The 20,625-nt window shown below is 44.7% G+C and overlaps 2 protein-coding genes across 8 annotated transcripts in view; one reads left to right on the forward strand and one right to left on the reverse strand.

The window, feature by feature from the left end:
- Positions 1-19,701, reverse strand: AURKA (aurora kinase A). Of its 3 annotated transcripts, XM_077873643.1 has the most exons (10): positions 19,270-19,701; positions 17,295-17,330; positions 15,087-15,133; positions 12,261-12,540; positions 10,701-10,755; positions 9,427-9,618; positions 8,290-8,428; positions 3,582-3,730; positions 769-943; positions 1-640 (listed from the first exon to the last, which is right to left on the reverse strand). In XM_077873643.1, exons 3-10 carry the CDS (start codon positions 15,126-15,128, stop codon positions 455-457), a joined length of 1,218 nt encoding a protein of 405 aa, XP_077729769.1. In that variant the 5' UTR covers positions 15,129-15,133; positions 17,295-17,330; positions 19,270-19,701; the 3' UTR covers positions 1-454. The 3 variants fall into 3 exon arrangements, with proteins under 3 accessions (XP_077729769.1, XP_077729768.1, XP_077729767.1); XM_077873642.1 differs by lacking the exon at positions 17,295-17,330; XM_077873641.1 differs by lacking the exons at positions 17,295-17,330; positions 19,270-19,701 and having other exon boundaries at positions 9,427-9,615.
- Positions 19,484-20,625, forward strand: part of CSTF1 (cleavage stimulation factor subunit 1) — a 10,859-nt gene continuing 9,717 nt past the window's right edge. The window contains exons 1-2 of one of the 5 annotated variants that reach the window (XM_077873640.1): positions 19,484-19,658; positions 20,260-20,394. The gene's annotated coding sequence lies outside the window, so the exon portion shown is untranslated. The other 4 variants (XM_077873638.1, XM_077873637.1, XM_077873636.1 and 1 more) reach the window with 4 other exon arrangements.

Genomic DNA, 20,625 nt, shown 5'->3' on the forward strand with positions numbered 1-20,625 from the left:
TCTTTATAAAAATCTTTATTTTAACATTTAAAAGAAAGAATCACATGTTCATCCTGACAGCTTTACCAGATTTGGCCACCCAATAAGTTACACACACACGTAGGTACTTGGAAGGTTATTGCACGCCTCTTTCACTGATGGAGTCATGGCGAGGTGGCCACTCTCCCTGCAGTAGGACCTGGAGTGGGTCCTCCACAAGGAAGCCTGACTCGAAACAGGCTGTAGGGAGGTCCAGGTGAACCTCACCTCCAAATTGTGAAACTAGTGACACTGCCACAATTCCTGTGGCTACTTTCACTCCAGAGCGTACTGTTCACTTAAGTAGACTCAAGTGGGGAGGCCGAGGCGCCACCTGGCGCAGTAGGCCTTTGTCTGCAGCGTCCTCCGTCACGGGCAGGCCGTCAGCAGTATCAGCAGCAGCTCTGCCTCTCAGATTTCTCCTCCTGCACAATCCTTAAGACTGTTTGCTAGTTGAGTCTTTGCTTTTTTGGCTACTTGATGGTTTTGATGAGTTAGCCATGATCCACGGGTGTTCAAGTACATCCTTGAGAGTTGGCCTTTGGCTGGGATTATGTTTCAACAGTCTTGAAATGAGATCCCTGGCTCCCTCCGGCACGAAGTCAGGGAATGTGAATTCAACCTGGAGTATAGGAAGTTCAGTCACAAAATGCAGCTTAGAGAAACAGTATGAATATTCAGCTCACAGCCAATGTTAAGGCTGATAAGCATTCTACAAGAAGCAACGGATCATTTCTCATTAGGTCTTACCCGTGATATTCTTTTGTAGGTCTCTTGGTATGTGCTTGCCTCAAAAGGAGGCTTCCCAACTAGAAATTCATAGCAAAGAACCCCAAGGCTCCAGAGATCCACCTTCTCATCATGCATTCGGCCTTCAATCATCTCTGGGGGCAAGTAATCCAGGGTGCCACACAGGGTGGTTCTCCTAAAAGCGGAAGCAGGCTCAGGTTGATGTAATTCTCTTTGTGTTATCACAAGAGCTGCTAAATGTCACTAACAATTACGTTAACATTGAGTGCTTAGGCCAGATCCTGTGCTATGAAGCAAGTAAGATTAAAATCCCTGGTTTTAGGAGTGCCTGAGTGGCTCAGTCGGTTGAGTGTCCAACTCTTGATTTTGGCTCAGGTCAGGTCATGACCTCAGGGTTGTGAGACTGAGCCCCGCATCAGGCTCTGCACTCAGTGGGGAGTCTTGCTTGAGATTCTCCCCCTCTCCCTTTGTGCCTTCCCCACACTCGCACATGCACACACTAAAATAAATGAATTTAAAAAAAATAATAAATCCCCAGTTTTAGGAAACAGCTTGAGAGAGATGTGCAACACCACACAGCTAGCAATCAAGCCACACTTCAAATCTGTTCAACTCCAGAACCTCCTTAAATGATCTAAAATAGATGAAATTTTAAAGAATCACTACTATATCAAAGCAGCCATGAAAGCTCTTTGTAAATACAACCTGGAGTTCCTTATTTGTTTTTATATTACACAGATAGGCTAAGAAGCTTAACAGCCAGGTGACACTAGTAACAACTAAAACCTGTCCTACTGTGAAAGCTTCGGCATTACAGATACATGCTACCTCTGATACATCACGGGTACAAAAGACATACTTAAATTTGGGGGTGACCTATGATGTATTCTTGCCAAAAATACTATTTAGGCCCCTGGACCTACTTCGATTAAGAAGTAGCAATTACAGAGGATGATGGACCAAGTGACACCACAATCAGAAAAATCCATTTTAAATTGTGGGACAACTCGTCTTAATTTAGACCAAAAGAATACAATCAAATACAATACAGGGATGGACCTTGGTTGGACTCTAACTTAAAAGAACAGCTCTAAAGTTCTGTGGACAACTGGGGAAACTGGTACATGAACCAAAATGACACAAACAAGGCTGTTCATTTTCTGAGCAATAATGGTTGTGGTTTATAAGGACAATGTCCTTATTTTCAGGAGATAAATACTCAGGTGCTCAGAGAATGAAACATGATGACTACAATTTATTTTTGAGGGTTCATAAAAAAAAAAAAACAAACACAGCCAAATATGGCCAGTGTTTGACCATACTTATGGCAAATTGTTACCACCCACGGAATGCAGGCACTAGATAGGTGAGTAGCCAACCATCAATTCAGCATTTCTGCATGTCTGGAATTTTCAACAACACAGGCTGAAAACAAGCTGAGGATGACAAACATGGAAGTAGGAACAAACACCACGTAGGTTTCCAGGGCTTTATATCAGTTATTCTTTGCCATTGGTTCTTCTGCGGGGTAGGCTGAGGCTACGCTCACCATGCTGGCACCCAGAGAGCATCCCAAAATGCACTCAACTCAAAGGAGCCCTGCGGCCTGGGATGAAGGAGCTGCCTCCCTAACATCGAATCACTACTGAGGTCCTGGAAATGGACCGAGTCAGCAGGTTCTCAACCACCACACCTGGGAGCTCCTATGGTTACTCACACTGAGGAACTGTGGCAAGGGAGCATCAACATGTGCACAGCTTATCCTTTCTGGAAAGGACATTTACCTTTCCTATCACATGACCCACTGGACAGGTTAAGGTCCAGGTTAGCCCTGCAATTGCACAAAAGCCTACAATTCTTCATCACTGTTTGTTTCACCAGAAGTCAACAGCTTCCACTAGTGACAGACAACCAACTATCCATTAAAAAAAAAAAAAAAAAAACACACAAGGTTGAGGGGGCACTCCAACAGGAGAGTCAATGCATTGCTGCAATCAGTAGTGATCTAGCAAAAATAAAGCTACCTGCCCCCACCATGTCACTTATCTTAGGCTATAAAAATTTTTTTAACTGTCTTAAGTATTACAGCTGTAATTTCTTAAGTCCTACCCCAAAGTTGACAAACTTACAAGTAGGTGTATGTTTTTAATGCTCTACCTCCCATGAGGCTTAAAAAGCTTAAACCTTAAAACAGTATGTTAGCTCTTGTTTGCAAAATTAAGATTTAAATTGTTTCATTAGATTTCTCTCTGTGTTACCTTCAAGAGGAGACAAGAAAGGACTATGCTGTTGACAAAGGCAGACCCCAGAGAGTCTTCACTTGCACCCTGAAAGTTCTAGCCAAAACAGTTTGGGTTTTTAAATTCCCCAGAGAACTGTGCTCTGGGCTCTAGGTGTGTGTGTGTGTGTGTGTGTGTGTGTGCACGCGCGCGCATGGGCGCGCACGCTGCCCTCAGAAACTGGTCTCCTGTCCAGGAAGCAGCTGAGTCTCCACCTCCCCACTGCTTCAGGCATTACCCCCTTCACACATCCTACACTTCCTTTGTCATATACTTGTCACATGTGTCCCCTTCATTAGTCTCTAGGGGCATTAAGTATCTTTAACCCAAGCCAAGGACACAATAAATAGCCCCAAGCAGTTGCAAAATAAAAAGTTCTCAACATTTCTATCAGGTCCAAGTTATTCCAAAGTATGTGCATCACTTACCTGCCTGGATTCCATACATCTGTGCTTAAGTACTTTTCTATTTAGTTCCTGAAATCCCTCAAGGCTTTTGCCAAACTAAGTAAGTTCCACTTCTAAAGTCACATACCTGGAGGATGGAGCATGTACTGACCACCCAAAATCTGCAATCTTAAGCTCTCCAGCTGATCCAAGGAGTAGGTTCTCTGGCTTAATGTCTCTGTGAATGACTCTCTTTGAGTGACAGTAAGACAGGGCATCTGCCAACTCTGTGATATACTATTAAAAAAATCAGAAGTGTGAAAAGTCTGTATCTTACATTTTACATAAAACAATTTTAGACATCTCTTGTGAAAGGAAACCCGACATAGATTTTAACATGTTTTGTAGATTTTAAGGCAAAAGCTAGAAACGATTGATGACTCCTACAATTTTTTTAAGCAAATTAGTGTTTAGCATAAAATACAAGTTATCTCATACTAAATTATTTATTTGCTAATACAGCAAATAGGATATTGAAGGAAGAGGGAAAAACCGATTAGCTAGAACTCATCACCACATGGCAATTTCTGGCCTAGTAGCAATGAATTATGTAATATTGAGAAACTGGCACAAATTAGGGAGTCAGACTTGTAAACAATTTTTAAAAACTTAAGTACCATCAATTCCCATTTTTAAAACCAGGATGAGGGGTGCCTTATGTCCCTTTGGCTCAGGTCAGGATCCCAGGGTCCTGGGATGGAGCCCAGGGCCCAGCTCCCGGCTCAGCAGGGAGTCAGCTTCTCCTTCTTTCTCTGCTCCCGCCACCACCCCACCCCCAGCTCATTCTCTCTAGCTCACTCTCAAATAAAATCTTAAAAAAAAAAAATCAGTTTACAACAAAAGGATTTGAAGCTGAAAATTTAAAGGAACAAAATAATCCTGAACAAACAAAAACCCTAAAAACCGGTATATTTGCATGTGAAATACTGTGTTAAATTTAGGTACACTAATTCATTAGCTTAAAAAGGATACAGCAAGTCAGTCCTTTTGTTAGTTTTGTTTTCATTTCAACCAAAGAGAGATCTAGCAGGTCCAGAATCTGCTTCAGCATATAGATAAGAATTGCTTTAGTTCATATAAATTCCTGAGAAAACTGAGGAGACTCCTTGTTTTTCAATACTTCTTTGAATATTTTGGACATTATAAGGACTCAACATCTTGATAAATCACCAAGTTTCTTAAATTAGAAGTCTAATTGAAATTTTAAATAAAAATAAAGATTGTTATTAGTGTATCGAAAAAATATATTCAGCTCTGGCTAAAGTTTAAGGTGTCCCCCAAAGCAAACACTGGACTGAAAATTATTTTAGACTAAAAAGGCCTACTAACCAAATGGTTGTAGAAACCAAATGTGGCTATCAGAAAGAACATTCATTTTTTTTTTTCAGCCAAAAGCCAGAAAGACCAAAATTTAGACAATAATAAACTGAAAGTAAAGGCAAAGAAAGCTCCTTTACACCAAACTGAGTTGATGACACATCAAAATCATACAGTAGAGGGGCTTTCTCTGCTTAGATCAAGAAGCTAGTAGTTAGAGCTCTTAGCACCTACTTCCTTCACACCTCCTGTATCAGATTGTGGAGATGTGTAAAGGTCCCTAATATTTCTCTACAGTTAGTTTTATTTGAATTAATCAGAAAAAGGAAACAGGAGTGTGTATATATTCATTCTAACTACTAGGGAATCTAGAAAGAATCAAGCTTTTCTTTCCAATAACTATGTGCATACATCAATATAAATTCCATCTAAAGAAAACGTAGTAGTAGTACAAGTATTAATTGCCAATTAAATAAAGCAACTAATTAGGTTAGCTAATATTTAAAAAGTCAAATGAATCTATTTCTACTTATACAAAAATCAAACATTTAAGTTTAAAATGTCTTATTGCTGAGATGAGACCAAAGGGTCATTCACCAATAGTGCTGTGATTTCAAAAGCAGAACCACCTGAAAGTAATGCCATTTAAATCAATGCCAAAAAGCAAACGAGTGCACATACTACCCAGAAACAAAGCAAAGTAACCGGGCAGCCCAGGTGGCTCAGCGGTTTAGCACCGCCGTTAGCCCAGGGCCTGATCCTGGAGACCGAGATTGCGTCCCATGTCCCCCTCCCTGCATGGAGCCTGCTTCTCCCTCTGCCTGTGTCTCTGCCTCTCATAATTTTTTTTTTTAAGATTTTATTTATTTATTCATGATAGTCACACAGAGAGAGACAGAGAGGCAGAGACACAGGCAGAGGGAGAAGCAGGCTTCATGCTGGGAGCCTGACGTGGGATTTGATCCCGGGTCTCCAGGATCGCGCCCCGGGCCAAAGGCAGGCGCCAAACCGCTGCGCCACCCAGGGATCCCTGCCTCTCATAATTAAATAAAGTATTTAAAAAATAAAGAAAGAAAGCAACCAATCATCTGCCCATTCAACAACAACAACAAAACTGCCCAAAGACTCTTCTTCAAACAAATAATTTCATTCAGATAAAGAAGCACTATCCATAGGAGGGGGGGAAAACACAAAAACCTGATTATGTTGGACTTTTAGATACAGGAAATAGAATGAAAAGATAAGGCACAGGCAGGGAGCAAACCTTTATAAAACACATGCGATAAAAGACTTGTATCCAAAATATACAAGAACTCTTTAAAACTAGAGATGACCCAAATCCCAATTGAAAATGGGCAAAAAGCTGAACAGACACCACAAAGATGATATACACATGGCAAATAAGCACATGAAAAGATGCTCATCACATTGTCAGTAGAGAACTGCAAATTAAAACAATGAGGGAACCCTGGGTGGCGCAGCGGTTTAGCGCCTGCCTTTGGCCCAGGGCGCGATCCTGGAGACCCGGGATCGAATCCCACATCAGGCTCCCGGTGCATGGAGCCTGCTTCTCCCTCTGCCTGTGTCTCTGTCTCTCTCTCTCTCTGTGTGTGTGACTATCATAAATAAATAAAAATTTAAATAAAATAAAATAAAAAAATAAAAATAAAACAATGAGGTGCCGGGCGGGGCACCTGGTTGGTTCAGTGGCTGAGCATCTGCCTTTGGCCTTTGGCTCAGGTCATGATCCTGCGGTCCTAGGATTGAGTCCCACATCGGACTCCCCTCAGGGAGCCTGCTTCTCCCTCTGTCTATGTCTCTGTCTCTCTCAGTGCCTCTCATGAATAAATAAAATTAAAAAACAAAAAACAAAAAACGGAATGAGGTGCCATATACACCTATGAGAAAGACTAAAATCCAAAAAATTGACAATACCAATTGCTGGTGATGAGAAACACAAAGATGACACATCTACTTTGGAAAGACAGTGTACAGTTTCTTACAAAGCTACTACACCACACAAGCTAGTTTTCAAAGCTGTTGAAAACTTATGTCCCACAAAAACACGCATGCATGTTTAAAGCAGCTTTATTCATAATCACCAATAACCGGAAACAAGCAAGATGTATTCAATAGATGAAGGGATAAACTGAACTATATCTACGCTGCAGAATATTATTCAGTTATAAAAAACGAGCTGCCATGCTCACGCCCTGAAATGATACAGATGACCCTTAAATGCATAGTTGTTCCCCCACGGGGGGAACTGCTAATCATTCTAATACCCCTACACATGTACACTGGAACTGAATAATTAAATGGTTGGTAGATGCAGAATCCAGGTTTTTCAAGATTGGAATGGGAGGCTACAGATAAGCAATGAGCATATAGAACACCCAAATCTTGGTCTCTAGTATTCCAATTAAAGATACCAGGGCTCCTTGGAGACATGGCAGGTTCTAAAACTGGGATGGGATATATGCAAATCAAAGGTTTAGCAGCTTGTAGGGCCAGATGCAAGGACATGCTGCAGTACACACCACACCCCCCCCCCAGTGATGAGATAGGTCAAAAAAACTAAAAGTGTGCCTGGGTGGCTCATTTAAGTGTCTGCATTCAGCTCAGGTCATGATCTCAGGGTCCTAGGATGGAGCCCCACATGGCACCGGGCTTCCTGCTCAGTGGGAAGCCTGCTTCTCCCTCTCCCTCAGGCCCTCCCCCTGCCTGTACGTCTAATAAATCTAAAAAAAAAAAAACTAAAACAAGGACCATGTGAAAGGGATCCCAAGGACCAAAGCTGGAACAATTTGAGCAGGAAAATAAAGTAGTATTAGATTATAACTCAAAGCAAACTATCCATGAGTCCACAGTAATAAATGACTGAGTAAATAAGGGAGAACAGACAAATCTCTGATGCAGAAGAATTCTAAATGATGATGCAGACAGAGGCAGAGGTGGGACATAGCCCCCACTCCTCCTTCAGGATGGGCAGCAGTACAGAGCAATACACTTGAGAAGAGGGCAGTATGGAAAGAAAGAAAGGGTAACGTCCCAGTGGAGAAACCTAACAGGAGTGACCTCAGCCAGGTGACCTAGGCCAACACCACCAGTGACAAGCCAGGTTTATAGGAGGGACCACACTAATGGACAAAGAACAGGAGAAAAAACATCTGCACTATCTTCAGATTCTCTAAATCCAAAACAAAACAAAACAAAAGTTTATTTTAGAATAAAGAAGGCAACTATTCATATATATACATTTCCACAGAAAACAGCTGTGGAAACAAACCCGCCTGGTACCTTAGTTTACCTGGAGGTATGCTAGCAGTAGGGTATTCTGAGTCTTTCATTCAAATACCTGATCCCATTAAGCTGTCTTTCTTAAGACAAAACCCACTAGACTATGATGAAAGGCACACTGCTACATAGGACAGGAATAGATGAAACAAAATTAGCCAGGACAATAAATGAAAACTTACAGTAGCAGTTCTCTGCTCATCAAACTTTGACAGTTTCTGAAGTTCTCTGTAGACAGCTCCAAGAGGTGCATATTCTAGAATTAGGTAAACTCTGGTGGCATCATGGAAATAACCATACAGCCTAAGAATATTTGGATGCCTGCAACAAAGGATCAATATTCTAATACTTGGTTTTGGAGAAGATACAATATGTACTACTGATGAAACCCCTCATGTAAAACTAGTGAAAACTGGTTCTGGTCACAGACCTCCCCACCACATCCACCCACCCAATTTGAGCATCTGAAACTCCAGACCTACTAGGAAAACTTAAATACAGCTGCACGTTAGTGCAGAGTATTAATGAACTTCAGGTTTGGTTAAGACTATTTCCTTCCCTTAGACCATCTTTATTCTTAGGGGTAAAAATTCAGCTAAATGTTAGTTCTCTGCACATTAGAGAAAGAGAAGCATGACATTCCCATAGCAGTATGATCCCCAAACACTAGGAGACACAACTTTAAAGCAGGGTTCAGCAACAGTGGGAAAGGTGGGCTGCCAAGAACTTCATGCAGCTGAGAACACAGCCAGCACAGCAGCCCTTCAGCCCCCACCAGCTGTTGCCAGGGAAGGATCTAAACCTGATGCAGACAGGTCTGTAAGTATTTATGACTGATTCAAACCTGAAAAAAACACGAAAGAAAGAGAGAGAGAGAGAGAGGAAGGAAGGAAGGAAGGAAGGGAGGGAGGGAGGGAGGGAGGGAGGGAGGAGGGAAGGATGGGAAGGATGGGAAGGAAGGGAAGGAAGAGAAGAAAAAGACCCACTGGCTAAAGTCAACCTGCAGAGGCTGCCAGTCTGCAACCTCTGCTTAGAACTCAGAAGTATCATTCCCCTTAATTATGTGCGCACATGCATGCACAGATGCACAGGCACACACACGTGCACACACACACAAACGGGCTCATGTACATATTTCATTAACAAAGCATAAACCTCCAAGGGACTTTTCAGGACCACAGCACTCATCTAGATAAATCTTTTTAAAAATGGTGAATTAAATCATTCTTCACAATACTACAGAGCAGGCCTTGCATCGTTTAACTCTTAGTAACTAAGATCTGCACCACATTCTTTTGAACGTCAATCTAGAAACTTACCTAAGGTGGGACTGTATTTCTACTTCTCTTCTCAGCTGATGTTCAACTCCTGCTTTCTCCAGTTGAGCTTTAAATAATACTTTAATAGCCAGGATAAACTTGCTTTGTTTTTCCCTTGCCAAGTAAACATTACCAAACTTTCCTTTACCCAGTGGGCGACCAATTTCAAAATCTTCCAAAGCCCATTGCCTTCTAGGAAAAAAATTTGAACATTTTAAAATGTGAAAAAAGCAAATTTTTTCTAACAATTTATTATTAAGTTGTAGATATGTCTATAAATAATTTTATATTTGAAGTTATATTCAATACGTACCTTGGCAAGAACCAAGCCAATAACTACTATATGTGTCTCCAAAGACATTAAACCCTCCACTCCTCCACCTGCCAATAACTGTATGAGTCAGTGACCAGGAACAATCTGGACTTTTAGAGCTGAAGCACTAATGCTAAGTGTCCAAAGGCAGTACTGCACTCTGAATTACAGACCTATCACAACCACCACTGAAGACCACAGGAAAGGTTAGGGAAGTAATTCGAGGGAGAAGTCTTAAGAACTTCTGTGGGCCTCTTGCAAACGAGCCACAGCCTCTTCCTCCATCCCAGACATGCTAACTCTCTGGAGTGGAGAATCACTCTGATAAAGCAAGGGGGGTAGATCCTACAGGGCAGGTGGGGGGCGAGAACCACTGGATTTAGATTCTCAGAAACCTACTATGAAAGACAGCTAAAGCAAAACAGCATGTGGGTTCATTCCTGGCTCCTCCTGCTACATTCTAGACATTACATTCTACATTCTAGAGTCTAAGCAGTTCAGAAATTAAGAGCAGACTTTTAGAAAATATCTGGGGAATATATCATAAAGAATAATTGATACTGTTAAAATATCCATAGTCATATATACATGTGTCTAGTTTTACAACAGGACTGCCTTTTGATAACAAACTTGCACTTCTGTATAAGATTTGAACTAGGTAGAGAAACATACCCAAGCTGTATGTAGTGGTTACATCTGAGGGTAGAGAAGAGCTTATTTTACACATTTCTGTAACAGATTCATACAAGTTTTTCAAAATTTGGAAAGCAGTCGGAAAAGCTGGAGTCCCTAGTAAACATCATTAAAATACTTTTTTTTAAAGGTTAGAATTTGTAAACATGTACATTTTCTAAGTGAAAATATAAAAACCTCTTTTTTAATAAGTTCCCATAATTAAACTTGCAGTGGTGTATTCTAATAGAATGATAACACAGGACTTTGTAAGTAAGATAAAGCTTACTTTTTTGATTCTTCATTTTTCTGTTTTGTTGCCAGTTCCTTTTCAGAATTATTTCCTATACAGAAGAAGTTAAAAAATCTGTTTTTAGAACAGCTGTAATTATTTCAGAATAACTATACAGAATAAGTTAAAAACCTATGAACAGAAATGAATCAAAGAAGGGCCACTAAAATATTAATGGTGTCTCCAGAATGGTAGATCTGGGCTATTTTTAGTTTTCTTTGTAGAAAAAAGAACACCATACCCTAACCCGACTCCAACCAGGTGAAGTCTTTATAGATTTCCAGAGTAAAGACAAGCAGATACATATACAGCTAGGCCATCTGATAATTTAAAGACTCAAGACTGTGAGATTCTCCCTGAAGCTTCTGTTTCCAAATGAAGAGCTTCTAAGGCAGAATTTCCAATCTCTCCATCCATAAGCTCCCACTCATCATCTTTCCCCCCACTAGGTGAGCGAGCCCATGTCCATCTGCTATCTGCTATGTGCAAATTACCAACAATGTGCAACAAAACATAGACCAACTACCTTCCTTCCACTAGATTAGTCGCCAAGGGGAAATATAAAAATAGAAGCCACCGAGTCAGTAAAATGTACAATAAACCAACTGCGCAACAGGGTGTTCATTAGCCAGAGGCTTTATAGGACATTTCCACTTCAAATTCCAGCAGCAGCAGGGTACACTCTGCTCAGATACCTGAATGTGGGCCCTAACTGGTTTTCTCCCTCTATGTTTCACTACTTCCATTAATGCCATTAATAGGACCACCATCCCTAAGTCCAGTTTACTGCCCAGTTCAATCCAGTCTTCATCTTCAGTGAGCACTTGAATTTGTCTGCACTTGTCCATCCTGGCCTATCTGAGGGGAAGTTAATGCTTCTGAGTCTCCACTTCCTCCTCTGTAAACAGAGTTAATGACAAACTACCTTCACTGTGGTCCTGAGGATGGAATGAAGCAACGTGGATGAAGGAAGCTGGTCTCCTGAGCGTGAGCATGGAAAACTGTAAGTAACTATTAATATGTACCCTGCTCCACCCAGTTCAGGCCGTGGTCATCTTTGACCTACCCCCAACAGCCTTCCTCCTGCCTACTACCCCAGGATGAAGCATTACTACTCACCACTTCATTCTACACATCCAGAGGAAGCCTCTTTCATAAAGGCCAGCTCCTCCTCTGCTCAAAAACCTTTCAGAAATTTCCCCATGTACAGGGGATGAAAGCCCCACTCCACGACACAGCCAGAGGGCCCACCGTGACCTCACCTGGCCAGCCTCAGTTTATCCATGTCCATCCACTTCCCCGGCTGCTCTCCACACTCCCAACCCTGGAGCTTTTCACTATGTCCCACAAGCATACCACGAAGGTAGGAATCAGCATTCCATCCTGGGCCCAGGAGACACTGCTACACTGCTACTTCAACCTGAAATCACACTTTCTCCCCATCCTTAATAAAAAGGATGTAGAAGCAAGGGCTCCAAACAATAAATCCAAGTCTATCCGCTTGCTTGCAACTAGAAGGAATAACTATCCAGTATTAGTCTCAAGAAGTTGATTTACCAGGGGCTGATGACGAGGGTTGCTCACTCTTTTGGGTATTATTCAGTGACCTAGAGGCAGGACGAGGGACACCAGTTGCCTGCAATTGCTTCTGCTTCAGATTCTGAGCCGGTTTATGGCTGGAGACGAGCTTTTGGGTTTGTGGAGGAACTCGCTGGGAAGAATTTGAAGGACACAAGACCCGCTGGGCCTGGCCACTATTTGCAGATAATGGATTCTGTGAAGGAACTTGCTGAGTCACCAGAACACGTTTTGGACCATCACCAAGTGCAATTGCAGTCTAGATTGGGAGGGAAACATAAATTTCATGTCTTCGTAAACAAAAGCTGAGTGTTTTGAGAATTCCACAAAGTCTGTTTTCCTGGTATAGCAAAATACATATTCCATGATAATCCATGGAAGGGGAAAGCTATTTTCATCAGCACTCCCAGAGGATATGGTTTATCTACAGCTGAAAGGAATACCTGAATGATACCTCCCACCCACCTCAAAAAAATCATGCCCCCATAAACATTCATTAACTAAACTTCCATCTAAAAAGAGAGACATTAAACACTTTCTAAGAATTCTCAATGATTTGGGAATTACTACTTGGCAAAAAGCGACAATACCAAAATTTTATAACAAAATCCCAATTCCATTGAAATTTATTTGGCAGTACCATACATGTTTAGAAAAAAAGACAAATATGTCGAAATATTTAACAGTAGTTATCTGAGTCAAGATATTTTAGAAGACTGAATTTTTGCATTTGCCAGATTTCCACAAAATACTTCTATTATTTACTAATGTTTCATTGTCCAAGTATTTACAAAATGGTTCTGAGCCAAAAGAACTATGGCAAAGAAGAAACAAATAGGATCTTCGAAAAGTTAGGTCAAAATACATTATTTACATGCCAATAAGTGGAGGATCACAAGCTTAAGAAAAAAGTTAATTCTAAGACCTTGAACCAGTCAAACTAAAATGGGGTAGAGGACTTCCTCTAACTACAATGGAGGAAATCTCCTCATAAACACGGAAACAATGCTAGGAAGGGAAGCCTCAGAGTTCATCACAAGCTCACTAGGTATGGGTGCTTCACAAGAGACAGGTATCCAACTTCCAAGTAAAAGTCAGTTACTTCTGAAATTAGTGACATCCACAGGCAGCAACAAATGTTTTAAACAGAGCAGCTTTTAAAAATGATCTTTATCATAGGAATTGAGAATCAGATACAATGACTCAAGTTAGCCTTTTTCTAATTGGTTATTGACTTTTAGCCAGTAAAAAAAAAAAAAAAAAAGTTAAGTATCCATTTACTTGAAAAACTTCTCACACCTATCAGAATGGCTAACACCAAAAACACAAGGAACAAGTTGTTGATGAAGACTTGGGGGAAAAGGAACCCTTGCACACTACTGGTGGGAATACAAACCAGTGCAGGTGAAGCAGTATGGAGGCTCCTGAAAAAGTCAAAAATAGGGGAGCCTGGGTGGCTCCGTAGGTTGGACATCTGACTCATGGTTTTGGCTGGGGTCGTGATCTCAGGAGGTCGTGAGATAGAGCCCAAGGTCAGGCTCAGCACCGAGTTTAGAACCTCCTTAACATTCTCTCCCTCTCCCTCTGCCACAGCCGCCGCCCCTCCACACACACACCCCACTCATGCATGCTCTCTCAAACAAACAAACAAAAAAAAAAAAAAAGAAAAGGAAAACTTTTAGGGACGCCTGGGTGGCTTAGTGGCTGAGCATCTGCCTTTGGCTCAGGTCATGATCCTGGGGTCCTGGGATCAAGTCCCACATCAGGTTCCCTGCAAGGAGCCTGAGCCTGCTTCTCCCTCTGCCTGTGTCTCTGCTTTTCTCTGTGTCTCTCATGAATAAATAAATAAAACCTTAAAAAAAAAAAAAAAGGAAAACTTCTAAAAACAACACATACATACAAAACAAGAAACAAGATTTGTATGTTTATGCTTTTTTCCTAGAAGGAAAAAAAATCTGGGGAATATTTATATTAAAGGATCTTTATATAAAGACTCATTTAAATTCTAAGAGCCAGAGGTACTTCCTTGATGAAGCCTTTCTAGATTCCAACCTATCCCAATCTGAACATCCCTCTGCAGAATTACTCAGGTCATTTCATATACACATATTTTATGAAAGTGTGATACCAGCTCACATAACCCACCAAAGAGCTAATAAGCTCTTGGAAGTCAAAGACCATGTGCTTTTTTATCATTATAACCGCTGCATCTGACACAACCTGGCTCAAAGTGGGTTCCCAAGAAATGTTCACTAAAATGCAGCTTGACAGTCCTCTGAATCATGACCAGAACAGACTATTACAAAGCAATTTAACTTCTGGCAAGCATGTAAGCACAAGCAAGTATTAGGCACCCATTGTGTACATTATCCCGCACACAATGGAGGAATATAGATACTTAAACAGCTAGCTAGAAGACAAAGCAGAACAAAATAATAGTTACAGTGACAATCAACAAAATGTCACTGAATGCAGAGAAAAAGTGACAGACATCCAGGAATGTAGTAGAGTTCTGAAGTTAAAATCCAAAGTAAAGGTAAAACGAAGTCCAGATATAAAAACCAATCTCCACTGGGTTTTATAAATGTGATCAAGATTACAGATTGGGACGCCTAGATGACTCAGCAGTTGTGCATCTGCCCTTGGCTCAGGGCATGATCCTGGAGTTCCAGGATCAAGTCCCACACCAGGCTCCCTGCATGGAGCCTGCTTCTCCCTCCGCCTTTGTCTCTGCCTCTCTGCCTGTGTTTCTCATGAATAAAATCTTAAAAAAAAAAAAAAAAGATTTAAGATTATTCAACTTACCTTAACAGGCCCTGCAATGCAGTTTTCTTTAGATTTGTCCATAATGCCTGAAAAGAAAAGAGCCACCTTTAATTTATACAAATCCCTGTGCTTCAAAGTGCTACTATGCTAGATCAGGGTTATATAGCTCCTGATGAAAAAGCCTCAACAACACAGAATTTCACACTTTTTCTTTGTCCAAATGAAGCTGGCAAGGGAGCCTTGCTTTCTCGGGTAACCTAAGGGACAGGTGTGGGGCCTCCCTCACCCCCCAACTTCACTCCCTGAGACCACCTGCTCCACCACCCCCTCTCTAGGGGATTAATTCCAACAGTGCAGGAGCCTGCTTCCAGCCCTGCTCCCTTTTAAAAAAAAAGCAGCTTCTCTCTTCCCCATAACAGACTCTAGATAGAACAGCATCTTTCCTCTCACTCTTCAACAGCAAAGCTCCAGAACATTCATTACACTCCCTGCATCCACCATTTCTCTGGCTCTTCGCCCTCCCCCATCAGGATTTTGTCCCTACGGAGGAGTCAGCTCACGACTGACCTCTAATGTTAGCAAATTCAAAGGTCCAATCAGCACCCTGGGCTCCCTGGTGTCCCCAGCAGCATTTGACAGCGTCACTCTTTTTCCTACTCCCAGCCTCTGCTGGCTTGGAGGGTGGTCCCTGACCTTACCAGCTGTCCTGCTGTGACCTCCTTTGCTCGATCAGTCTGACTTTTGCCAACCTGAGAGTCTAGGGTAACCCACGAATGAGTCCTTGGACCCCACTTTCCATCCATTCCCTTCCTAGGGTCCCCCATCCAGAACCAGGGCTCTAAACATCTTTAAGATGACTTGAATTTACATCTTCTACCCTAACCTGTCCTGACTACCAGACTATTACCTACCTCCTGTTCATTATCCCCCACATCCAGACAGCTCTTTTCTCCTCCCGGCTTCTCTTCCCCTCTGCTCTCAGGAGCAGCCTGAGCTCAGGCCTAGAAACACTTCTACTGCTATACTCATTCCCTATTAAACTCATCCAGTCTCCTGGCTCTCAATACCACTCACAAGCTGAGGACCTCCAAACTTCCATCTTCAGCCCAGACTTCTCCCCTGAACTCCTATCACCTATGAAACATCACCACCTGTAACCAGAGAGGCATCTCAAGTTTAAAATGTCTCAAATGAAATTCCTGCTCCCTCCCTACTCTATCTCCCCAACCCCGTTTTCACAGATGTCCCCATCTCAGTTACTGGCAAACCCATCTTGCCAGTTGCTTGGGTTAACTGATCTTTTACATGATTCTCCCTCAAACCCCATACCTAATCCATCAGCATATTTTGTAGGCTCTACCTTCAAAATCACTGCTCAAGACATTTAATACCACCACCTGATTAAATCAATGCTCTCTCCCCTCATTTCTTTGCCACGGGCTCCCGATGGTCACTCTGCTTCCACCCTTACCCCATGATGGTCCATTTGCAACACTGCACCCAGTGATCCCATTAACAAGTCAGCTAGGCCGGCCCTTAGTTCACAAGCCAAGCCCCTCCTGGTCCCTCAACTCCAATTCAAATTCAACTTGCACAGACAGACCTACAGTCTCTGACCACCTATTGGACTGATCTCCTCTTGCCTTCTGCACACCAGCCATACAGGGCTTCTTTCTTTCCTCAAAGCAGTGCACTGCCTCAGGGCCTTTGTACTTCCTGTTCTCTCTACCCATTTGGCACTTCTCTCAAATATAAGTGTGGCTTGCTCCCCATGACATTCAGGTCTCTCCTCAGATGGCTCTCTAACCATCTCGTTTTTATTTTTCTGCATAGCCCTTACTTAACACCTTACATGACGTTACTTGTACTCGCTTACTTCTGCCTCCCAGCTCCCTAATCAGTATCTCCAAGGAAAGTAAGCTCCATGAGAGCAAGGGCTTAGACTCATTTTGTTTACTGTTGCCCCCTGCCAGAACTTGTCTGGCACATAGTATTTACACCAATGTTTGGGGGAATGAGTTAATCCGTTAAGAAAGCATATTAATAATGAAAATAGTTAACACTTGCTAAGCCCATACTGTGAGTCAGGCACAGTCTAGTAAATCAGAAGAACATAAACTCCAAGAAAGCAGAAACCTTTCTGTATTTTTCCTACCCAGGTGCTCTCCGAATTCTAGAATCCAATCAGAAAGTGCCTCCCATCCCCACGCTTTCACATCCACTTCACAAATAAGCAAAAAACTTCACCTTGAAGATGGAACCACAGCTAAAGAGAGAGGAGTCCTTATGTCCAACAGCAGGTTAGGAGAAACAGGAAGGAGAAAGGAGTTATAAGCTTGTGTTATGCAAACATTAATTTCACACATGCTCTAAGGCTTTCTTCACTTTCCCCAACAATCACAGGCAGCAGACCAATGAGATCACACAGGCCTAACATTTATTCAATCGTCTTCAACAGAAGCTAGATACTTGTTCCAATTGAATATACTTTTCCTTCTCAGAGAGATGAATAATAATAAACAGAATGAAATAAGATGATTCTGATCCAGAGATTCTGGAGAGAGCCCCAGGAAAACTGCCTTTCTAGTGATTCCAGTCCACAGCCAGATTCAGGAGTCCCATGACCCCATGACCCTCACAAGATCCCTGTGGCTCAAACCACATGTCCTACTACTCTGAACAGGAGATGTGCTAAGATTGTATAGCTCTGCACATTTAGACTTTTTCTCCATCAAAACTGCTTAGTGTCTGCACGGACTCAGAGGAGGGCAGCAATGAGTATGTTGCTGACAAGTATTTCATTCAGAGAACAAGGAGGATTAAGGAGCAGATGGAGCCGTTACAAATCAGGGGCAGTAGCTCCATCTACATCTGGAGGACACGTGTTAGAAATGGAGACTTTCGGGGATCCCTGGGTGGTGCAGCAGTTTGGCGCCTGCCTTTGGCCCAGGGCGCGATCCTGGAGACCCAGGATCGAATCCCACATCAGGCTCCCGGTGCATGGAGCCTGCTTCTCCCTCTGCCTGTGTCTCTGCCTCTCTCTCTCTCTCTCTGTGACTATCATAAATAAATAAATTTTAAAAATTAAAAAAAAAAAAAAAAGAAAGAAAGAAATGGAGACTTTCGGAGATGCCTGGGTGGCTCAGCGGTTCAGTGCCTGCCTTCCGCCCAGGGCGTGACCCCGGGGTCCCGGGATCGAGTCCTGCCTCAGGCTCTCTGCATGGAGCCTGCTTCTCCCCCTGCCTGTGTCTCTCTATCATGAATAAACAAATAAAATATTAAAAAAAAAAAAAAAGAAAGTAAGAAATGGAGACTTTCGAGCTTGACCGTAGACCCAACAAATCGGATTGTGCATTTTAACTTCCCCAGACGACTCGTGTGCGCTGGTCTAGATCACTGGATCCCCACAAACCATCAAGAGAAGCACCTGGAAAACCTGAAAAACTACAGATGCCTGAGCCCCTGTGCCCAAGCGCTTCTGGTTCACGAGGTGGGGAGGGGGGGGGGGTCCCGCATTTTTAACAAGGACCCTCGGAAAATGCCCGATAAAGGCGGCCGGAGGTCTGCGGTTGGAGAAGCACAGGCCAAAAGAGAGAGAGCCTCTCTGCGGAAGCTTCCGTTTATCCATCCACCAAGGAGGGTCCTTCGTGGCTGTTGTAACCAAAGCAGCCCCCGCGGAAGCCACACTATCGTCGTGCGGGTCGGCGTGTTTGTTCGTTTGTTTTGCGAGTTCTCGGGCCCCCGCTCCGCGCCTGGCGCCCCACCCCCACGAGCACGCAGACTCTAGGGGAGCAAAAGCCCTCCCAGGTCTTCTCACCCAGGGGCTCCCCGAACACGAGAATCCCATTAGGAAGCGCCCCAGCTCGGCAAACTGAACTCCAATCAATCAATCAATCAGTCAATGCACCCCGAGCCCCAATAGATGCCGCCCAACACCCCGCGTTCGGCACACACCAGGCGCTACCCCACAGGGCGCCCCGGGACCCGGGGGCAGACGGGAGGGCGCCGGGAAAGCACGAGGGGCCAGAGGAGAGGGGTGGGGGGGATGCAGGTGGGAGAGGAAGCCCGAGGAGGGCGGAGAGGGCCGCGGAGGGGGCCGCGGAGGGGACCGCGCACCCGGGCAGGGCAGGCCTCGCCGCCGCCCGCTCAGAGGCCACCCCGGCCCCGCCGCCCTCGCCCGCTCGCCCGCTCGCCTCCCAGAGCCGCCCCGCCGTCTACCAACCCGCCGGCTCCAGCCTCCGACCCAAGCCGCCGAGTCCCCCGGAGCGCTCAGCCGTTAAGATTCAAAGTCTTCATTTTAAACAAGAGTTAAACCCTCTGCTCTGGAAGCTGATTGGCCGGAGCTCGAGAGGTGCTGCCTTTTGATTGGTTCACAGCCCACCGGACGCCGTGAGTCACGTAATCACGTCCAAGGCGGTGACAGCGCGCAGGCGCACTGCCTCCCCCGCCCCTCCCTCCCCGGTAAGGCCCCGGAAGTGGTGGAGCCAACGGCCCGCCAGACTTTGGCAGTTCTAGCCCCCGTGGTGCTCTCCGGAATCCGGGGCTTGTCGGCCAGACAGCATTTCCTTAGCGTCAACCAGCGTCGCCGCGCAAGAGGCAAAGTCGGAGGAGGTTAACGAACCACTCGAACGCGGCGGGGCGTGTTGGGGCGGGGTGGGGGTGGGGGGGGTGGGGGCGATCGACAGCGCAGCGCTCGGCGCATCGCCCTGCGCGCGTGCGCAGTGAGCGTGCGCTCCTGCGCTCCGAGCGATCGATGGTGCAGAATTGGCGCCTCCATTTTTCTGGGGAGAAAGCGGGAGCCCGAGAGAGCCGGACTAGCGGGTACTGGGGGCGTGGGATGCATGGAGAACGGCTGGTGCGGTCCGCTGGGGTCGTTACGGGAGTACAGGGAAGACGAGCGCGGCGGGAGGCCCGATGGCGGGCGGGGTGGCTGGCATGCGCCCTGAGCGGCCGGGCTGGGCCTGCACAGCGCCTGCGCTTCCCGCGGTCGCCCCGGCCTTCGTTCGCTCCTGCGGCGGGATGGTGGCGTGTGCCTTCCCGCCCGGGCCCCCGTGCAGCTCCGTGTGGACGGTTGCTCGGGCCTCGGCGTCCTCACTTGCACTTGGGGGGGGTGGGGGGGTGATGAGGCCCTTCCTAGCCCAGCGAGCGGACCTCCTGGGAGGCCGGGGAGGCGGGGCCCGTCCCTGGTTCTCTGTCTCCATCTCCCTTACAGCCCGTGATGCTCCCGGCACGCGTGCAGAGACGGGAGAGGATCGTGGATGAGTTCCGGGCTCAGCCGCGGGCCGTCCTGGCGGCCCCCCGACGAGTCGCTCCGCCGCATATTTTATTTTCAGTTTCCTAAACCTCGGTCTCTGCCGGTGTTTGTTTTCTCTCTCTCTCTCTCTCTCTCTCTCTCTCTCTCTGTGTGTCCTAGAGTTCTACGCAAGCATAGATGTCCATACAGCCGCTCCTGCACGTGCTTCAGCACACTTTGGGTGACTTCGTTCAGCGAGCTAAGGTTTGTCGAGTGCTTGGCACCGAGTCCGGCGAGCGCTTCATAAACGTTAGCTGCTGTCGTTGACACCCGGCGGCGCAGCGC

This window comes from Canis aureus, chromosome 26 (genome assembly GCF_053574225.1).
Source record: "Canis aureus isolate CA01 chromosome 26, VMU_Caureus_v.1.0, whole genome shotgun sequence".
Classification (NCBI taxonomy): Eukaryota; Metazoa; Chordata; class Mammalia; order Carnivora; family Canidae; genus Canis; species Canis aureus.

Coding starts and splice junctions, on each gene's coding strand:
- AURKA (XM_077873642.1), bottom strand. CDS start 15,128: ATGGACAAATCTAAAGAAAACTGCATTGCAGGGCCTGTTAAG. Junction 12,541..15,086: donor GCATTGCAGGGCCTGTTAAG/GTAAGTTGAATA, acceptor CTCCCAATCTAG/ACTGCAATTGCACTTGGTGA. Junction 9,619..10,700: donor AAAAATGAAGAATCAAAAAA/GTAAGCTTTATC, acceptor TTTTTTTCCTAG/AAGGCAATGGGCTTTGGAAG.